At 42.9% G+C, this 17,036-nt stretch overlaps 3 protein-coding genes across 3 annotated transcripts; all 3 read right to left on the bottom strand.

The window, feature by feature from the left end:
- Positions 1 to 69: 69 nt before the first annotated feature.
- Positions 70 to 3,634, bottom strand: LOC127766487 (replication protein A 70 kDa DNA-binding subunit B). Its single transcript, XM_052291527.1, has 12 exons — positions 3,337 to 3,634; positions 3,052 to 3,198; positions 2,728 to 2,952; positions 2,446 to 2,623; positions 2,064 to 2,331; positions 1,873 to 1,975; positions 1,653 to 1,777; positions 1,490 to 1,568; positions 1,265 to 1,409; positions 999 to 1,159; positions 789 to 909; positions 70 to 578 (listed from the first exon to the last, which is right to left on the bottom strand). The coding sequence occupies exons 1-12, from the start codon at positions 3,480 to 3,482 to the stop codon at positions 384 to 386; spliced, it is 1,893 nt and encodes a 630-aa protein (XP_052147487.1). The 5' UTR covers positions 3,483 to 3,634; the 3' UTR covers positions 70 to 383.
- A 388-nt stretch (positions 3,635 to 4,022) lies between these two features.
- LOC127766599 (probable inactive purple acid phosphatase 1) lies at positions 4,023 to 9,287 on the bottom strand. The gene is made up of 12 exons (XM_052291686.1): positions 8,916 to 9,287; positions 8,536 to 8,627; positions 8,356 to 8,422; positions 8,131 to 8,253; positions 7,870 to 7,962; positions 7,376 to 7,505; positions 7,090 to 7,171; positions 6,840 to 6,972; positions 6,203 to 6,408; positions 5,991 to 6,116; positions 5,321 to 5,630; positions 4,023 to 4,503 (listed from the first exon to the last, which is right to left on the bottom strand). The coding sequence occupies exons 1-12, from the start codon at positions 9,090 to 9,092 to the stop codon at positions 4,198 to 4,200; spliced, it is 1,845 nt and encodes a 614-aa protein (XP_052147646.1). The 5' UTR covers positions 9,093 to 9,287; the 3' UTR covers positions 4,023 to 4,197.
- A 154-nt stretch (positions 9,288 to 9,441) lies between these two features.
- LOC127766597 (protein RIK) lies at positions 9,442 to 16,020 on the bottom strand. The gene is made up of 12 exons (XM_052291685.1): positions 15,777 to 16,020; positions 15,407 to 15,635; positions 15,206 to 15,304; positions 15,058 to 15,092; positions 14,905 to 14,980; positions 14,012 to 14,122; positions 13,586 to 13,672; positions 13,278 to 13,371; positions 13,067 to 13,184; positions 12,112 to 12,607; positions 10,076 to 10,607; positions 9,442 to 9,986 (listed from the first exon to the last, which is right to left on the bottom strand). The coding sequence occupies exons 1-12, from the start codon at positions 15,836 to 15,838 to the stop codon at positions 9,862 to 9,864; spliced, it is 2,064 nt and encodes a 687-aa protein (XP_052147645.1). The 5' UTR covers positions 15,839 to 16,020; the 3' UTR covers positions 9,442 to 9,861.
- Positions 16,021 to 17,036: the final 1,016 nt, after the last annotated feature.

Here is a 17,036-nt window from a genome sequence, read left to right as displayed (position 1 = left end):
ACAGAGACTAATCTGTAAGTGCAACTGTGCAAGCATCTGTGGAAGTCTGGCATACATGGGAACAATGTATATAGGAAATTAACATCAACCAGTTACTGATTCCAATTAGCAATTTCACAATCTGTCCAGGCAACCATCACATTTGAAGATAAAACGGCTGTATAACAGCATCACATTCTGGTTGCCTCAAAAACAAGTTAAGCATGCATCTACCTATAATACAAAAGGCTAATACTAGCTAGCACCTAATTGCAGTGGAGAAACCATAATTTATAAAGCTATTACACCTCAAAAGCTTTCATGGACAGGCACTTCAAAAGCTTCACCGAAACACTGCATCTAAGCTTTCATGGACTCTTCAAGCTTCACCGATAATTTTGCATCTAGCAACCTGTCAGCTTGGCTATCTCCTCGAGCATGTACTTGGCTTCAGCTGCGTGGTCTACCGGAGCTTCACTCCTCACAGTGATCCTCTGCCTCTTCTCATTCATGTACTCATTCTGAGTTACGCTGACGCGGAACAGGTGAGGAACCCAAGTAGCTTCCTTCAGCTTGAGAAGGTAACTGTCATCACCCTCCTGAAACAATTGAGACCAACAATCTTAGGCACAGCTTAAATAGCAAGAAGTTGCATGTAGAAAACTAAAGCCTAGAATCTGCACAAAGTTGAACTGAAGCCTAGAATTCGCACAAGCTTGAACTACAGCCTGGAATTCGCACAAAATTAAACTAAAGCCTAGAATTTACACGAAGGTGAATCAAAGTTACTGTGGGATTGGCAAAATTACCTCCTTCCTAATCCGATCAAGCTCGTCTGCACTGCAGCCAACAATCCTCTCTGCCTGATCATTGAACAGAGAAAGCCAGGCCTCACCAGTAGGGTCGGAGACCTTGATGACCATGATGTACCTGAAGAAAGGAACCAGTGTAGCATTAGCTTTGGCTTTGTATCATCTCAAATTCAAGCATGCACGGTGTAATTCAGCCCAAAGTTTTACCTCAGTGAGCACTCAGCATCATTCTTCTGGCACCCTTCACACCAGTATCCTGATCCAATTGCCTCAGTCACCTTCTTGTTGCAGGTCTTGCAAGCTCGGTACCACATGGTTTGGTCAGGCTTGATAAGGCTAATATAGGCATTCAGACTGAAGAACACAGGCTGCAAAACATAACAAGTAAATTTAGGACAATCACAACTAGAAAGTGCTAATAAACTAAACATCAAGAACAATTCCATTTTCTTTCAAAGATTCCAAGATTTTACCTTATCCTGACCCAAGTTGGGGTCACTTGTGATGTGAGACAGAAAAACTCTATCACTGTACATGGATCTCGCGCCACCAACCCTTGATGCGCCCATATCTGAACCAATTGATGCCATTGAAGTACCCTTGCCTTCAGAGTCATACCTGTTTGCCAAAATAACGTCAAGGACCAAAGTAGATAGTTTGAAAGATAATAAAAGGAGTGTTTGAGATTAGGACAATACCAAGCTCTGAGCTGTTCTGCCTCAGGCAAGTCAGGATTCACTACAATTGTACTTCTCCCCACAGTTGACAGAGACAAACCTGTCGACATTATAGTAGTAATGCTGTTAGCACATAATCGCCAATTCAGATCCTACCATATGCAGGAAGGTAACACAAACATACCTTGGAAGTCAGATACTTTTAGGCTCTTTATCGCAATGATAGGCGCAGAGTCTACCATGTCCAAGAGCTCCTGACCAGTAGTTGTGGCAAGATCATTCCAAAGAGATATGGTTACAGTTTTGCTCCTGCCATCAGATTAAATGTAAGTTATCAGCACATAAAACATAAAGAGCATTCACATCATCAAAAGAAAGGAGTTAACAAGCCAAATGATGCTTACGAGTCATCCGCTACAACGATGTCACGCTTTGGAATCGTCTCGTTGTCAATCTTCCTCCTAACACTAAGAGTAGGAGATACGCTCTGAACAACCCCAATAACATCTGCAAGTAGGGTAAAACTAGTCAGAACACTACATTCACAAAGTAGGAACAAGAACACATCACTGAACTGGAAGCACTATTGCCTTACCTACTAGCTCCCTGCCACCAACATATGGCCCTAGCTGATCAATCTTGACAAAGTTGTACTGAATCTGTGGGATAAAAGTTTCGCCCTCAGCTTCCTCAACAACAGCATTCTCATTCAGGGTCATCTCGTAGTCATTATGGACAGTCTTGAACTGCTTGTTGGCGACTCTGAGAGATCCTTTGGAGATGTAGTACACCTTCCCCAGCTCAAACATCGGATAGAACTTCTTGGCAGCCTCGTTGAACATGGTTGCCTGGATCTGGGTGCCCTGTACACAGATCCAACAAAATTAACTCATCAATCAACATACAAGAATTCAGAATTGCTCATGAACTGCAATTACATGCTACGGAATAAACATTTCACGGTAGGTTGCACTTACATCCACATCAGTGAGCTCCACATTGAAGACGCAGCCTTCACCACGAGCATTCTTGTACGTCCTCAGGTTGCCCTTGCTTGTGACACGCACCTTGATGATCCAGTTGCCCTGGTAGGGGTTCAGGGAGATCAAAGGATGAACTCTTCTCGTCATGGCCAACCGCGCCGCAGGAGCAGCACTGCAAACAGGAAGGCATCAAGAATCGGCAGGTTAGTCTCACCAACAATTCTGCATCAGAAACAACTGAACAAGAGAGATGGGGATCTCGCAAGAATCGCTTACTTGCCGCGCTGCTCGTTCACGATCTGGGACGCGGACTTCACCTCCTGCTTGGGCTTCAGCACAACCGGAGGAAGTGGCGGCGCGTTCGTGGGCTTGGAGAGAACCACGGATTCCTCCTTGGGACTCAACAGAATCGCCGGCTTCTCCTCTTGCTTTTCGGCCTCGCACTTGATCTCGGAATCCAGCGCCTTGAACACGACCTCGAGCTTCGTGATAATCAAGACCCTGTGACGCATATGAACAAAACCAGAGATTCAGATTTCAGAAGACAAAGAAACGCGAGTGGTCTGAAGAATCAGACAGGTGGAGCGCGCGGATCTGTACTTTTCCTGCTTTTCGCCGATGGTGTTGCAGGTGTAGTCGAGGACGCGGATGACGCCGAGATTCTGGATGTTGCCGGAGCGCACCTCCGGAGCGAGCTGGGTGAGAAGCATCGTCTTTATCTTGTCCTTGCCATCGCTCGCCAAGAAACTGCAACGCAACAGAGAGATCGTGAGGAACTCGTCGCTGAGGAAGAACAAGAACCCACCCAGATCTGGGCGAGTTTTTCCGTGGCGCGGAATCGCAAGAACGCTCATCAAAGAGGAATCGCACACAAGAAACACTCACGTGAAGCGGGTGCCGATGGGCTTGAGGTCGACGACCTGGAGGACGATCTCCGGCACCGGCACGCCGGTGGCCGCGTCCGGCGACGCGTTCTCCAGGACGAACGCCACCGCCCCCGGCGTCACTGACGGTGCCGCGTCGGAATCCATCCCCGAGCCGAGTTGAAGGCTTCACGCGGGAAGATTCAGCTGCGGCGGCGGCGGCGATGGGGAGGAAATGGTTTGGAGTTGAGGAGAATGGGAGTGGGAGAGGATTGGATCCGCGCGCCTTTATAACGCCGTGGTTTCGCGAGGCGAGCGCGCGGGCGGGAAGGGGGAGGAGATGGCGTTTCGGTGGGATTTTTGCCGCGGGGTTTCGCGTTCTCCTCTTCTTCCCCGCGCGCGAACGGCCGCGTCTGGTTTTTCTTTTTTTGGCTCGGTTTTTGAGCTGTGGCGGGAGAAATTTTGGAGGGTTTTCCCGCCGGTGGCGGAGGCGGAGTGTGAGCCAGAGAGATGGGCCGGGCCGCTTTATCATCACGTTCGCCTGAACGAGGTAGTGGGCCGAGACTAATACGGCCCAATTAGTGAGATGGGGGAGCTGCCTCCTCGGCCAGGTTGGGTTTTGAGGCCCATAAGCGTGCTTTCCATGGGGGCCCACTATTCAGCGTGAAGGAACGACACTACGGCGGAATCCCCCCTACCGCCGGTCCGCCGCCGCTCGCCGTAGCCTGCCTCCGGCCGGCGTCGTAGTTGCGTTTCACGGCCGTTATTTCAGTCTCAGATCAAATTGGATTGATAAGCCAAGCATCCCAAATTCTCAATGTCACAATGTACAAATTGGCTTACGGCACAGCAGCAGTAAGCAACCTGAGCTTCGGCGAGATCCTCACGAGGCCAGGGTGGTGGTGGGGCAGTTGTCGACGCCGCAGGCGAGGATGTCGCGGTAGTCGCGGGAGACGGTGAAGCTGTCGTGCACGCTGCCGTCGCGGCTCCGGACGTACTCGAACAGCAGCGCCGTGTGGTTGAAGGCCGTCAGCTTGGCGAACCCGTAGTCCCGGTCCTGGACGTGGCTCCACCGCGCCCGTACGCCGGCGTAGTCCGCCAGGCTCGCCCCGCCGCCGCCCACCACCACGTGCGTCGTCGCCGTGAACGCGCCGCTGTAGTGGCTCGCCGCCTTCGCCACGCACACATTCTGAATGCACACATTTCACACACAGTAAAACACAAGCAGAAAATGAGAGCCACAGCCATAAATTCACAAGAAAAACACATACTTTACACTTTAGCTGTTCTCACGTTCTATACTTCTAAAATAGTTGTCCCTGTGTGATTCAAATTTTATCTCAAAATAGTAGGATTCAATTTTATTTCAAAATAGTTATCACTTCATATTACTCCCTCCATCCCAAATATAACAACTTTTAGCACTCAGGATTTGCTCCAAAATATAATAATTTCTTAACTAACATTCTCTTCCTAACCAATCACAACTATCCACTATCTACTTTTCCCACCTACCTCTTTCTGAACCAATCACAACATCTTTCTATTTAATTTTACCTACTTTCTTATATTCTGGGACGGAGGGAGTATCCTATCAATTACCTTCCATTCAAATATCTCGTTATTATACCCTCAACAGGGGCGGATCTAGGAACAAAAAAAATTAGGGGGGGCTCAATTACGCAGTTTCTTCAACCTCTAGTCATTTAAGGATCTTTAGTTTATCATTTATGGTGAAAAAATCGAAGGGGTGCTCCGGGAGGTATCCATGGGTATAGAGTCCCCCCTGCACCCACGTTGGATCCGCCCCTCCCTCAACTACCTAACCATACACCATTCAATTCAAATTTATCTTTATTCTATCTCCAATCTCCAACTACTCTCTCACACCTAAACATACACCATTCAATAAAGGGCACTATAATCTTCTCTTTAAATCATAATCTACACTAAACAACCTAGAATAGTAACTGTATGGGAACGGAAGAGTAACAGTGCTCATATACCTCGTAGACTGGGCAGGTTCTCTCGTAGCCATGGACATGGCCGTACATGGCGATGTCGACCTTGTACTTCTGCCAGAGCGGCTGGAGGCTCTCCCTGCCCATGGGCTCCTCGGTTGTGCCCTCCTCGACGTAGAAGCTGGCTGATGAGTAGCCGAGAACACGGTGGGCGAGGAAGATGAGCCACGGCTGTTTCTGCCGGTCGACGGAGGAGAAGCAGTGCTCGATGAACTTGTACTGCTCGGTGCCTGGCCTCCAGTCGAGCTCGGTGTTGGCTATGCAGAAACGGAACATGCCGTAGTCTATCGAGTACCTGCAAGGATGATCTCAGGGTTTAACAGGTGCAGGACTGCAGGTTATTGGGGCCATAATCTTTTGTAGTAGCTTTTTGTTCAGAATTTTGATGGACAGTACTAAGAAAGATGAGATTATGCAGAGTTGGTTGTGTTCAGTAAGAGAGATCAATGAATTTTAGCTATTAGTACAGCCTAAAAAAACATGATAGCTTGTTATTTGTTAATGTTGATCTGTGTATATAAGAAAAGCATGTTTACGCATGATCGTCTAGTGAACCAGAATGTCTCGATAAGTGGTCACATGTATGAGTGGTACGCCTTAAAATATCCAGGTTTCGTATAGTATTTCACAAAATTCAGGGGAAAAAATGTCCTACCAGAATTGTTCACGGTTCTCTGCTGGCACGTAGAACATATTCTGAGCTGGTACACCGCATTCACCACCTGAATCCAAATTCCCATAGAAGGAACCTGATCCAGGCCAATCTCTTTCATGGTTGCCGCTGCAAGCACAAAACAATATCATCAGAAACATTGTTTGAAATTTCCACCTTGTCTTTGGTTTGTTTCTGTCGTCAAGTCGGAGTACCTTCCAACCATGTAAGGCACACTGGATGCAATGGGTTCAACTTGTGCGGTAAATTGATCCCATTGTGATAGATAACCATTGGCATAGCAGATGTCCCCAATATGTATTACCATATCAATATTCTTCAAATCTTTAATTAGCTGGTAGGTCGTGTTCAGTGAACCAGGCTCGAAGTCATTGAACTCATTTGAACCATCGGCCTCAGCCTGTGCAAGGAGTTCAAATGCCAATTAAGGCCAGAGGAGAAAAGCGAATTTGTAGCAAATAATCTCTCTTGTTTTAGCATGAGTAGCAGGTACTTAAGTATCTTATTCTTTGTTAGTTTGACTCGAGATGATAGAACTCATAAAGAGTACAACCTTTTCTAACTTGCATAATTGTCATTACCAATTTACTACTACTAACTAAAGATAAAGACACACTTTGGTGGCCTTCTGCTAATTGTTCCCTATCTAATCTTTTTTATATAATTGAGAGATTTTATTTAAAGCACAAGTTGTACTACATCTCCCATATTAACTTTGAATAGCTATGGAGTTCCATATCGATTCAGTGATCAGTTACCTAATAATTTATTGCACTTTTGGGAGATAAACGTGGAAAAACAGGCACATTGTAAGTGGTATCATATTCACACCTTCCCCATATCTCCAAAAATGACTACACGCTGCAAAGAGTCTTCCCCTGGATAAGGAGGTGCTTGGAAGCTATACTCATGTCCCCAAATAATAGAGCCATCTGATAGCCGATGCCCAATTCTGTATGTATACCTGAAATACAAACTCACTTGTAAGACTTGTTGGCACTTGCATTTGTACAAATGAATAGTTACAGGACCACAGAGGGCACAGATGCAGACAAAGCAAGGTTGTGTAACACTCATTTACTTGAAATTAGGCCACAGATCCTTGAGGAAACTTGTATGTATGAAACCAGGATCGCGCCATCCAACTGTCCTAGCAGGAGGACCTGTGGTAAAATCATCATAAAGCATGACAATGTTATCATCTTATTAGGTTCGTCAAAAGTTACATGTCAATGGTTATTTGATCTACAACTGCTCTGCCATTATACCATTATTCTAAGATGTGTTTCTTTTTTAGTTGTCACTTGTCAGCACTAATGGGGGATTATTACTCTGAGCAAGTAAAAACATAATGAAAATTTACTCACCGCACATAGTGCTGCGACTGAACGTAAGGGTGCCTGCAGGAGAAAGGCTTTGGATTTGCCCTTGTAGGCCCCATTTGACAAATGGTGTAGCCTCATTGGTGCCATATCCACTTGTCCAAGTCACTGTCATCTAGAATCACTTAACATCAGTCATTATTCTGTAAACATGGTATGATCTGATTTGCAGAAGCACTTTGGTGCCCATTTGTTTCATAAGCAACGCAGACAAACAAACACTATTTCGGAAGAAAAAAATATCACTTAAATGGAACAATCTGAGATGTCTTACATTCCTGTTTTTGTTGCTTTGACATTCGAGCTCATAAACATATTCCATTAAAAAAATAGGTTACTTGCATTGAAAAGTGCTAAAGGACCATAAACGAAATTTTATTTCTGTCCGCAATGATATTTTCCTTTGCAGATCACAGGCTAGGATGCTCAATTGAGACTCACTTCATTACTTATGGAATACTTAACAAGATGATACTTACTTCATTCCAGGATTTTCCTTGCGCTAAGCGTGGGTACACAGGGGCCTTTGGGTTCGTGAAGGTTACTCTCTTTGAGTGTGCAATGAGCTTTGGCTGTGAGGTTATATAAGACATGGCATAGGCAAGTTAGACCATATAATAGTTCAGTCACATTGTATTTTAACTAGAAAAGACAAAATATACAAGAAATACCACCATGGTAACTGAATCGTTCAACAATAAGTTTTCACACTAAATAAATGAGGAGAATTTGGCACATACATTTGAGAGGCCTCCAGAAAACAATGCAAATGAAAAATCCTCCCTCTGATTGATTAGCTGAAGCTTCATGGATCCCTTTCCTGTCTTCTCATAGTCAAGATTCTTGTAGTTTGCAAATATAAACTGCCAAAAAATTGTGCCTCCTTCAGCATATGTTATTGGCAAGTTTTCTGAAGTCTCATCTACAGTTCACATGGAATAAGGCTAACTGGATGTAACACTAACCTTTATGGGAGCTGTACATAGAAGTGGTGGTTCAACCCATTGGCTCTCTGATGGACAAGTAGAATCACTGGTAAATTGCCAAAAAGGCAAAATATAAATAAGATCTCAACTTCTTTCTTGCTCTCTTAATTAAGCATTCAATTCAGGCATCCAGCATCAGGATGATTGGATTGCAGGTACCTGAAATTAGCAGGAGAGAACACCCCAATCCAATCATCCTTCGATGGCTTGGGGTTGTTATAGGTAAGAGTCACCCATTCTCTGTCCTGTCCCTGCAACAGATAAGGTAGCCAATAATTTGAATACAGTGGGTCTATGGAAGTTCAAAATAAAAAATCATGATTGATTCTCCTATAAATCCTAATGCTGCAAAATGCAAATATATGCCTCGACCGACTAAATTAAGGCAGTATTAACTGGGATCAGAACTCTCGAGCTCTGGTAAGTGGTAATGGCTGACTACATCGAACTATATAGGTCCGTACAAGAGCAAAAAACAGCAGCGAGTGCTGAATTGACGAGCTAGTAGATACAGTAGGTTGCTGAGAAAGCTGTAGTACCTCGAGGCCGAGGAGGAGCGGCGAGGCGTCGACGGAGGCACCCGGCTGGATCGCGAAGGTGGTCCGGTGGATGCCGATCCTCGACAGCGGCTGCTCCCCGCCTCTTCCTGCCGCCGCGACCGCGCCGGCGAGGCTGAGCGCCACCAGCGCGTGCAGCACCGCCGCCGCCGCCGCCATCACGGCCTCTCGCTCGCTTTGCTCCCCCCAAACGCAGCAAGAGATTGGTGCAGCGAGGAGGAAGATGATTAACGCAGAGCTGGCACGGAGGAAAGAGTGGCGTCTAAGCCAAAACACAAGTGGCTCGAAGAAAGAAAGAGAAAACGCAGGAGAAAATGGCGTTAATCTCTGCAAGATTTATCAGATTAGTGATGGGACGTGTTGGGCATGTGTAATCTAATCGACTAATCGTTGTGTTCGGAGCTGGATCCGCAGATGCTTTTGTTTAACCGTGGAATATCCTTGTGGCAATTCTGGTGGTTATGACTAGGGACTTCAGATGCAACACTTGCAGGCTGCAAGAGATTAATTAATGCACATAATTGCGAAGTCAAAATGGGATCTTATTTATGTATCAACACATGGTTTTGTTGCATTGATCTTACAAGTCAAGGTCACCAAACTAACAAAACCAGCAACATACAGCATCCAAGAGAAGCTAGCAAAAATTGGCTTAAGCATCATCAGCACTCTGAATGTCGTGCAGACAAGTGCCCTTGCCCTGCCTGATCACACTAGCTTCTACAGGATTATATGTCAAAAGAAAAATGACCATCACGTCGACATTTGAACCACCCCAAAAGAAAAGGAACTGGATATTGTACATAGCTCACACTGAGAACATTGAGCGATGAACTGTTAGCGTAATGGCATTGAGCTGATGCATCAGGTCAGGCAACATTCTCTACCTGCACTCAACTTGCATTGGAGTACAGAACAAACTCATTTTTCACACAGCCCAAAACGGTTTCTGCCCAGAAATGGAAGTTGGGTTCCCTCCAAGCACGCTATTCGTCTCATCGATGTTGTCCTCTTCATCGTCATCTCCATAATCCATAAGCTTCAGCAGAGTATCTGCAAATGAATGCCAAAGAAGTTCAGTAAAGATGGATTGGTTCTGTCACTATGTAGAAAACAACGATATTATAGTGTTCCACCATTACCAGAAACAGATGCCCCACCAGGTTTGACCACTCTAGGCTCCTTTGAAGGTAATTGTGCTGAATACAAATTTGGTGGTGAGACTGAACTCACGTCCAAGGATCTCGGAGGTGCCATTGGCTTGTTTAAATCTGAACGCCTATCCTCATTTCTTGACATCTCATTTGAAGGAAACTTAGGCGGTGGCGGAGGCATGCTCTTGGGAGGTGGGGGTGGCATGCTCTTCGGAGGTGCCATTGGCTTGTTTAAATCTGCACACCTATCCTCATTTCTTGACATCTCATTTGAAGGAAACTTAGGTGGTGGCGGAGGCATGCTCTTGGGAGGTGGGGGTAGCATGTTCCTGGGTGGTGGTGGTGGTGGCGGCAGCATGTTCTTGGATGCAGATGGATGTGCAGAAACATGCGGTTGATCTTGAAGAAGCATCCCATTTGATCCAGGCTGAACTTTAATTGGAGGTTCAATCGATGAATTGGTCATGTTACCTAAACCGTCTAAACCTGTCTTAACAAATTTGGACCTCTGTTGTGAGTTCTGGAAAAATGAAACAAAAAGACTTCTCCATCAAATTCCTTTGCATTAGAGTAAATAGTACACAATGAAATACAAATAAAGGATGAAATCAACAAAATTTGTGCATAAACAGCACAAATCCATAAATTGAAAGCATTATGACTGGTAAGCATCATACATGGATATCAGTTAACCATGCAGAGTTATAGAGATTAACTTACATCTTTCTAAAGTTCATATAACTAAAGAGCATAACGGAAACTTCATAAAAAGTGTCTACAAAGAAATAAAGCAAAAGGTACTGCATTAATACTATTGTTTCATTAGGCTAAGAAGTTTCTGCTTTTCTAGGACTACTTGTGAATGTCACTAAGTGAGAACTCTTTAACGTGCAAAACTTTAATGGTTGAACCTATTTCTCCAACTGAAAAGGAAGGAAAAAACTTGACCAAATTGTACCTAAACCTATTAAGAAACTACCAAATTTCAAATTCAAGGAATGGTAAAAATGCAGTCCTTTACGAAGTCTTCTTGTGGGCATCAACAGCTTGAACACAAAGGGTTAGTAACAAGATAGTACAAGCAGTCATCCACTTTAGAAGCAGAAGACTGTGCCTTGCTAATTCAATTTACGGGTTGAAAAACTCATGTAGTATCAAAAAATACAAGCAATAATCCAATTCAGAAGCAGAAGACTCTCGTCAGTTAAACTCCATTGGTGCAAACTCCAGCTAGTAACAAGCCCTGTGAAAAATTCACATTCTATTACCACCCTGTGAGCTTCAGACAAGGTCAGAGAAAATACCTGGAATGAAATAAAACGTCAGTAGCAGATAAATCAGTCTTGGAAAAAGAAAAAACGTGCCAATCTGGTAAACATTGAAGGACCACTATGAAAAGAAAATTTCACATCACATTTTGAGTCGTAGATTTTCTAGTATAAATGAAGTTCTGATTTCTCAACAGTAGTAAATAATTAAACATTCAATTCGTTCATGTGGTTGCATATGCAATATATAACATGAACTAAAAAAACATTTGCTTATTCTGCAGCACAAGTTCCTTCTTTGAAGACATTACCATATTAAAAGCACTATTACGACAATGACACTGAAATCACATCTTCAAATAGGATGATGCAAGGACTTACGTAGCGATGCCATCAGAACATCAACTGTATATAGAATCGAAATCAATTTCACAGGGTTCTATGGTATCAAATGCTTCGAAAACCATGTACATATGATATTAGATCAGTGGACTAAAGATGGTGCGTGGCAGTCCGTAGGAGATGGAACACTAAGAATGGTGTGGAGAGAGAGACAGGAGGGGCATCTACGCCAACATTGTAGAGAAGAGAGGGGTTCGACATGAATCAGGGGAAATGAATTCATGGGTGGATGGTTTTTTTAGTGGTGGAAACATAAAGATGTCCGAGATAGGCAAATGAAGTAACACTGCTGCTCATTTCAATCGAATATTAATTTTGGGCAATAGCAGTGGTGCCTATTCAAGTAAATGCTACCTGAACTTCTGTGGTTGCGCCCTGTGAAACTGGTAATTCCTGGAATTTCCTCCTTTGTGAGCGTTTATCTGCTTCTGCGTGTGAACAAGGGTTCACCATTGCCACAGTGCTTGTTGATGTAGACGTCGCTGAAACAACCTGGGTTGATGATGATGAAGCATGCTTGAGTGTTAATGCAACCTGCTGCAATGGAGTTGCCTGGGGATAAATGCCCCCATAGCCACCATAAAATGTCCCACCATTTGCTGGTTGACTAGGACATATCAGGTTACTAGGTGGTGGAACCACAGAATAAGACGGGGCCCCAGATTGAGATGTCACTGAAGGAGCAACTAAGGAAGCATTAGCTCCAGTAGATGCAAAGGAATGTGATGCTCCGGTTAACACATTAGGGCCTAAAGTAGGGTGTACATCTGGTATTGTTCCTGACGTTTGTACACCATCCAATAATTGCTGCGGAGGTGGAACAGCACCATATACTTTTGAAGAAGAAATTCTGCCATACAAAAGAAAATGAAAATATACTTAGAACTTTGTGGTACGATACAATCTCTAAGAACAGAATCAATCCATGTTTTACTGATCAGGCGAGTGCAAATGGGTTAGAAATGTCTGGATATAAGACCCTCTCACCCTAATATTCAGCAAGATAGATAATGCATTTACTAGTACTATAATGCATTTACTAGTACTAATATTCAGCAAGATAAATAAAGCATTTACTGGTACAACTATAATGATACCAACAAAAAAGGAATAGTTCGAGGCAAATACGAAAAGAGAAGATGAATTAGTGACTAATCATAGCATAACTGAAGCATGGTATTTGTATAACTAAAATCCAACTGATCATGTAAACTTCAATTTATATTTTTTTATAAGGGCAGTTATAATGAACGATACTAAAGCAAAAGAATCCATAATTTCACAAAACAAAAATTCCAAACTTACAGACCTGGAAGCACCAAATTCAGCTGCTATAGTATCTAGAAGGTTTTCTGCTAAAATTTTTGCAGCTTCTAGGTTCTTCACATGCATACTTGAGATGTAGAGGTGTAGAGGTTGTTGTGATGCTGTAGTATAGCAATAGACATTACACAAAGGAACAGAAGTAATATGCTTCCCAACTCACGAGTTTCCAAGAGCTACCAAAATAAACTACAGACCTTCAGCATGACAATTGACCGGAGTCCCTGAACCTTTTCCTCTGAGTACAACAGTGACCCCTGTTTCATTCATGATGTGATTTATGTACTGATCCTGCATAAAGAAATCAGAAGCACCAGCAGCACAAAAACAGTTTCTCCCATCCCAATTGGGATGCCAGAGAAAGCTTCAAGATTAGTTTTCTTTTCTTTTCCACGGGTAAACAGAACTGGACTGAATTCATAAAACAATACTGACAGTAATAGCAACAATGGCATGATTGAATTATCCAATAACGCTTAATATTTTACAAAATACGAGAACATACATTTGGACCACGAACCCGAGCTGCAACGTTAAGTGATGGATCTGCATGAAAACCCAAAAATATTGAGGCACTAAAAGGATGAACGGCCTGTAACATCAAAAGGAAGATGTTAGCCTTCTCAACAAGAATTGCCATATGTTAAGTAGTAATTATTTATCTGCTCCCCTTGAAAAAAAAAACTACACTGTAACTGGTTCCATATTAATCAGGAAACAATAATACAAGCACCAACCATATATGTGGATTATTATTTTCCTTCTCAAGATTGCATCAACATAATTATGAATGAACTAACCAGACCATGTATTAACACATTTAATGAATAACAGAGATGGATTATGACATGTGTACTTATAATATTTGGTTTGGTGCCTATTAATCCATTAGATATCATATATTAAACAGACTGAGATATGAAGGGAAGACCTGTCCGTTGCTCTGGATAGTGCCTTCTGGGTTTGGGCCTTGTTTTAAAATTTCCTCAATCATTGAAGCCGCACGATCAACTGCTTTGATACGCTCAGCAGTATCTTTTAGCTAAAGTTGGGGGAAAATATTAGCATACCATTATCTTGCTATAAAAAGGATCTTTTGTACTACAGGTATTGTACTATACTAAAAGCAATCACTGAAACATGCTGCAACATAAATGGCATGGACCATGTAGTTTTTTGTTGAAATTACAACAGCAATAATGATGGATGATATCACTGTGAAAGAATAGCAGAACACCATTGCACAACTAGAGAGTGTTGTGCCAAACAGACAGGCATACTGAATTATTGGCTGTATCAAACATCAGCATAGGTTCAGAAAACTAGCATCTGATTTTCTAAAGAAAAACACTGTTGCAATCACTGTTCTATAACATTTATAACATCAAAGGTGCATACTCCATTACTATATAAGCTTCCTAGTTGAACAGAAATCAGAAACCTAGGACCAATTCAGTCCTAACTCCCAACACTTGATGTTAGTTGGAGGCTTGGAGCTAAAGAACTAATAGCCAATCTGGTAGTAACAGATACAAAATTTAGTTATCAAATCATGGTACTTGTCACTGTTACTTATAAAATACGAACATATAAATTGACACCACCATCATAGAGAAAACAATTCAATGAAGACTTGCAGAGATAGTTAATGAATGTGGATAGCCCATCGAAACATCCATTTACATGAGTTTATGTGATTATGTAATAGTTGCAATGCAAGAAATTCAGATAAAATTAGTAATTCAGATTTCAAATAATTAACAGCTCCCAGGTACGACAGGAAATAACATGGAGGCTCAATTTGATGATATGAACAAGATTTACCTGAGACCCAGCAGATATATGCAAGTAGAGTGGCTTCTCACCATCAGTTTGTCCATTTGGTGGATGGTATCTTCCCCTGGTTAGGTCAAAGCAAGTAAATATCAAAAGGGACCATCGCAGTCACAAGTCACATCTACGTTTTGCCTGGCTTACCTAGTAATGATGACAGTGCTTGTACATCTCTGAATCTGTTAAGTATCCAGCAAATCATTATTACTGCTATCACAAAGTGATCTACGCAAAAATGGTGTTTAACCCTGTACAGGAAGCACATAACAATTGTCTCGTTAAGGAATTTTACCTCCTCCTGAGTTTGCCGTTTCGTAAGCTTATATCGCACAGACGGATCGGCGTCATTTATAACAATTTCTCTTGCTATTAGCTCATCAGGCATTTTTGCCTGAAGAAACAAGATGTACACAGACAAAATTTTAGAACCGTGTGCTGAATTGCCTAATCAACACATATTGATATACTTACGAAAAATACATCATTGTCACACCTGACTCAATTTCTGGACCGCCGCCGCGGCGGTCTGGAGCACCGAAGGCGCCAGATGCACCGGCAAAGTATAGGGCACAGCGACTATATTCCCCAACGGACCGGCGGCTCCCGGGATCGACACGCCGGAGAGGGCACCGATGTTCACCACGGGCAACCCCGCCACAGCAGCAGCAGCCGCCGCCGCGGCGACGACATCCTCCGCGGGCTGATCCCACTTCCTTTTCTTCCTACATCACAAGCCCACGCAAAATCAGATGCGCCTGTCCGTTGCGTGGCGAGAAATTTCGCGGCGAATGGCGGGAGATCTGCGAGAGCTCCGGCGACAGGGGAGGGAGCGAGCGAGGAAGGGATAGGGAGGGAGGTCGCACCTCTGCTTGGCCGCGGCGGCGGCGGGCTCGTCGGGGACCTTGGGGGCGCGGTCCTCCGTCATGGGTGCTCGCCGGCGGGAGGCTCAGGAATCGATATGAACCGACGGGCGAGGCGGCGGCGGCGGCGAGTACGGATGGGATGCGGCGGCTGAGAGCCTGAAACGTGCGGTTGCTGAGGAGGGTTTGGCTGGAGCCGAGATCGTACGGTGGACGCAACGTTTTCCGGCTCGGAGTCGTGGCAGCTTTGGTCGGCCACTCCACTTTGGCGATATAAATTTTTTTAGATTTTAGCTCGCTATGATTGATTACGTCACAGCTAATGAGCTTAAAAAAATGAAAAGGTGATAACATAATTTATACGTAAAACTGTATTATTATAGTTGTTTAAAGTTGATATTGTAAAATAAAGTGATAAACGACCACGTAATTTGATATTAAATTTTAAATTATTATATTTCAAAAAAAATAATGGTTACGTTGATAAGCTAGCTAACAAGTGAAATGTGCTAATTTTTGCCATCTCCACCATTAGATGTAATTCAAATTCCAAATAAGTTACCATTTTTTAAAATGTGGTTAATTATGGATAATTCACCAATCCATATGCCACAATTCTACTTTCCATAGATTATTGATTTGTTGTGATCTTAGATATAGGCTATACCGGCTAGTGAATGTTTTAATTCTCTCTTTTCGTGATAAACGTTTTTGTTTGTTTTGAGTGTGACAATATCACAATGGACACAACTACACCGATAGTGATAGCTGGATAGTGCTAAAGAGACACCATTCTTTCCAAGAAAAAACTACTAGTACACTCAATATCTATGTATTTTTTTCTTCTTATAGAAGTTTCTCTTAAATTACTCATCCGATTTAAAATCCGATTACACCGTTATGTTTGTAACAATTAAATCTTTACAACAAGATCTTACATGATTATATTTTGATGAAAAATCACAAATTACTTTTATGATATGTCTAAATTACTTCTAGATTTCACTAAGTTACTTCTTAGACATATAAAAGTAAATTAAGTAAAGCTTAAAAGTAATTTAAATATATTATAGAAGTAACTTATAACAAAAAGAAAGTAACTTTAATTTAGAACTATATCTAGATTCATTAACATCTATATAAATGTGGGCAATACTAAAATGACTTACATTATGAAACGGGGTGATTAACTCTCCATAGTAGAAATAACTATATTGTGAGTGAGCTGAAATAAGAAACTATGTAAAGTAAATTCGCAAGTAA

This window comes from Oryza glaberrima, chromosome 3 (assembly GCF_000147395.1).
Source record: "Oryza glaberrima chromosome 3, OglaRS2, whole genome shotgun sequence".
Taxonomy (NCBI): Eukaryota; Viridiplantae; Streptophyta; class Magnoliopsida; order Poales; family Poaceae; genus Oryza; species Oryza glaberrima.
The sequence above is the reverse complement of the archived record's forward strand: the minus strand, read 5'-3'. Positions and strand labels throughout refer to the sequence as shown.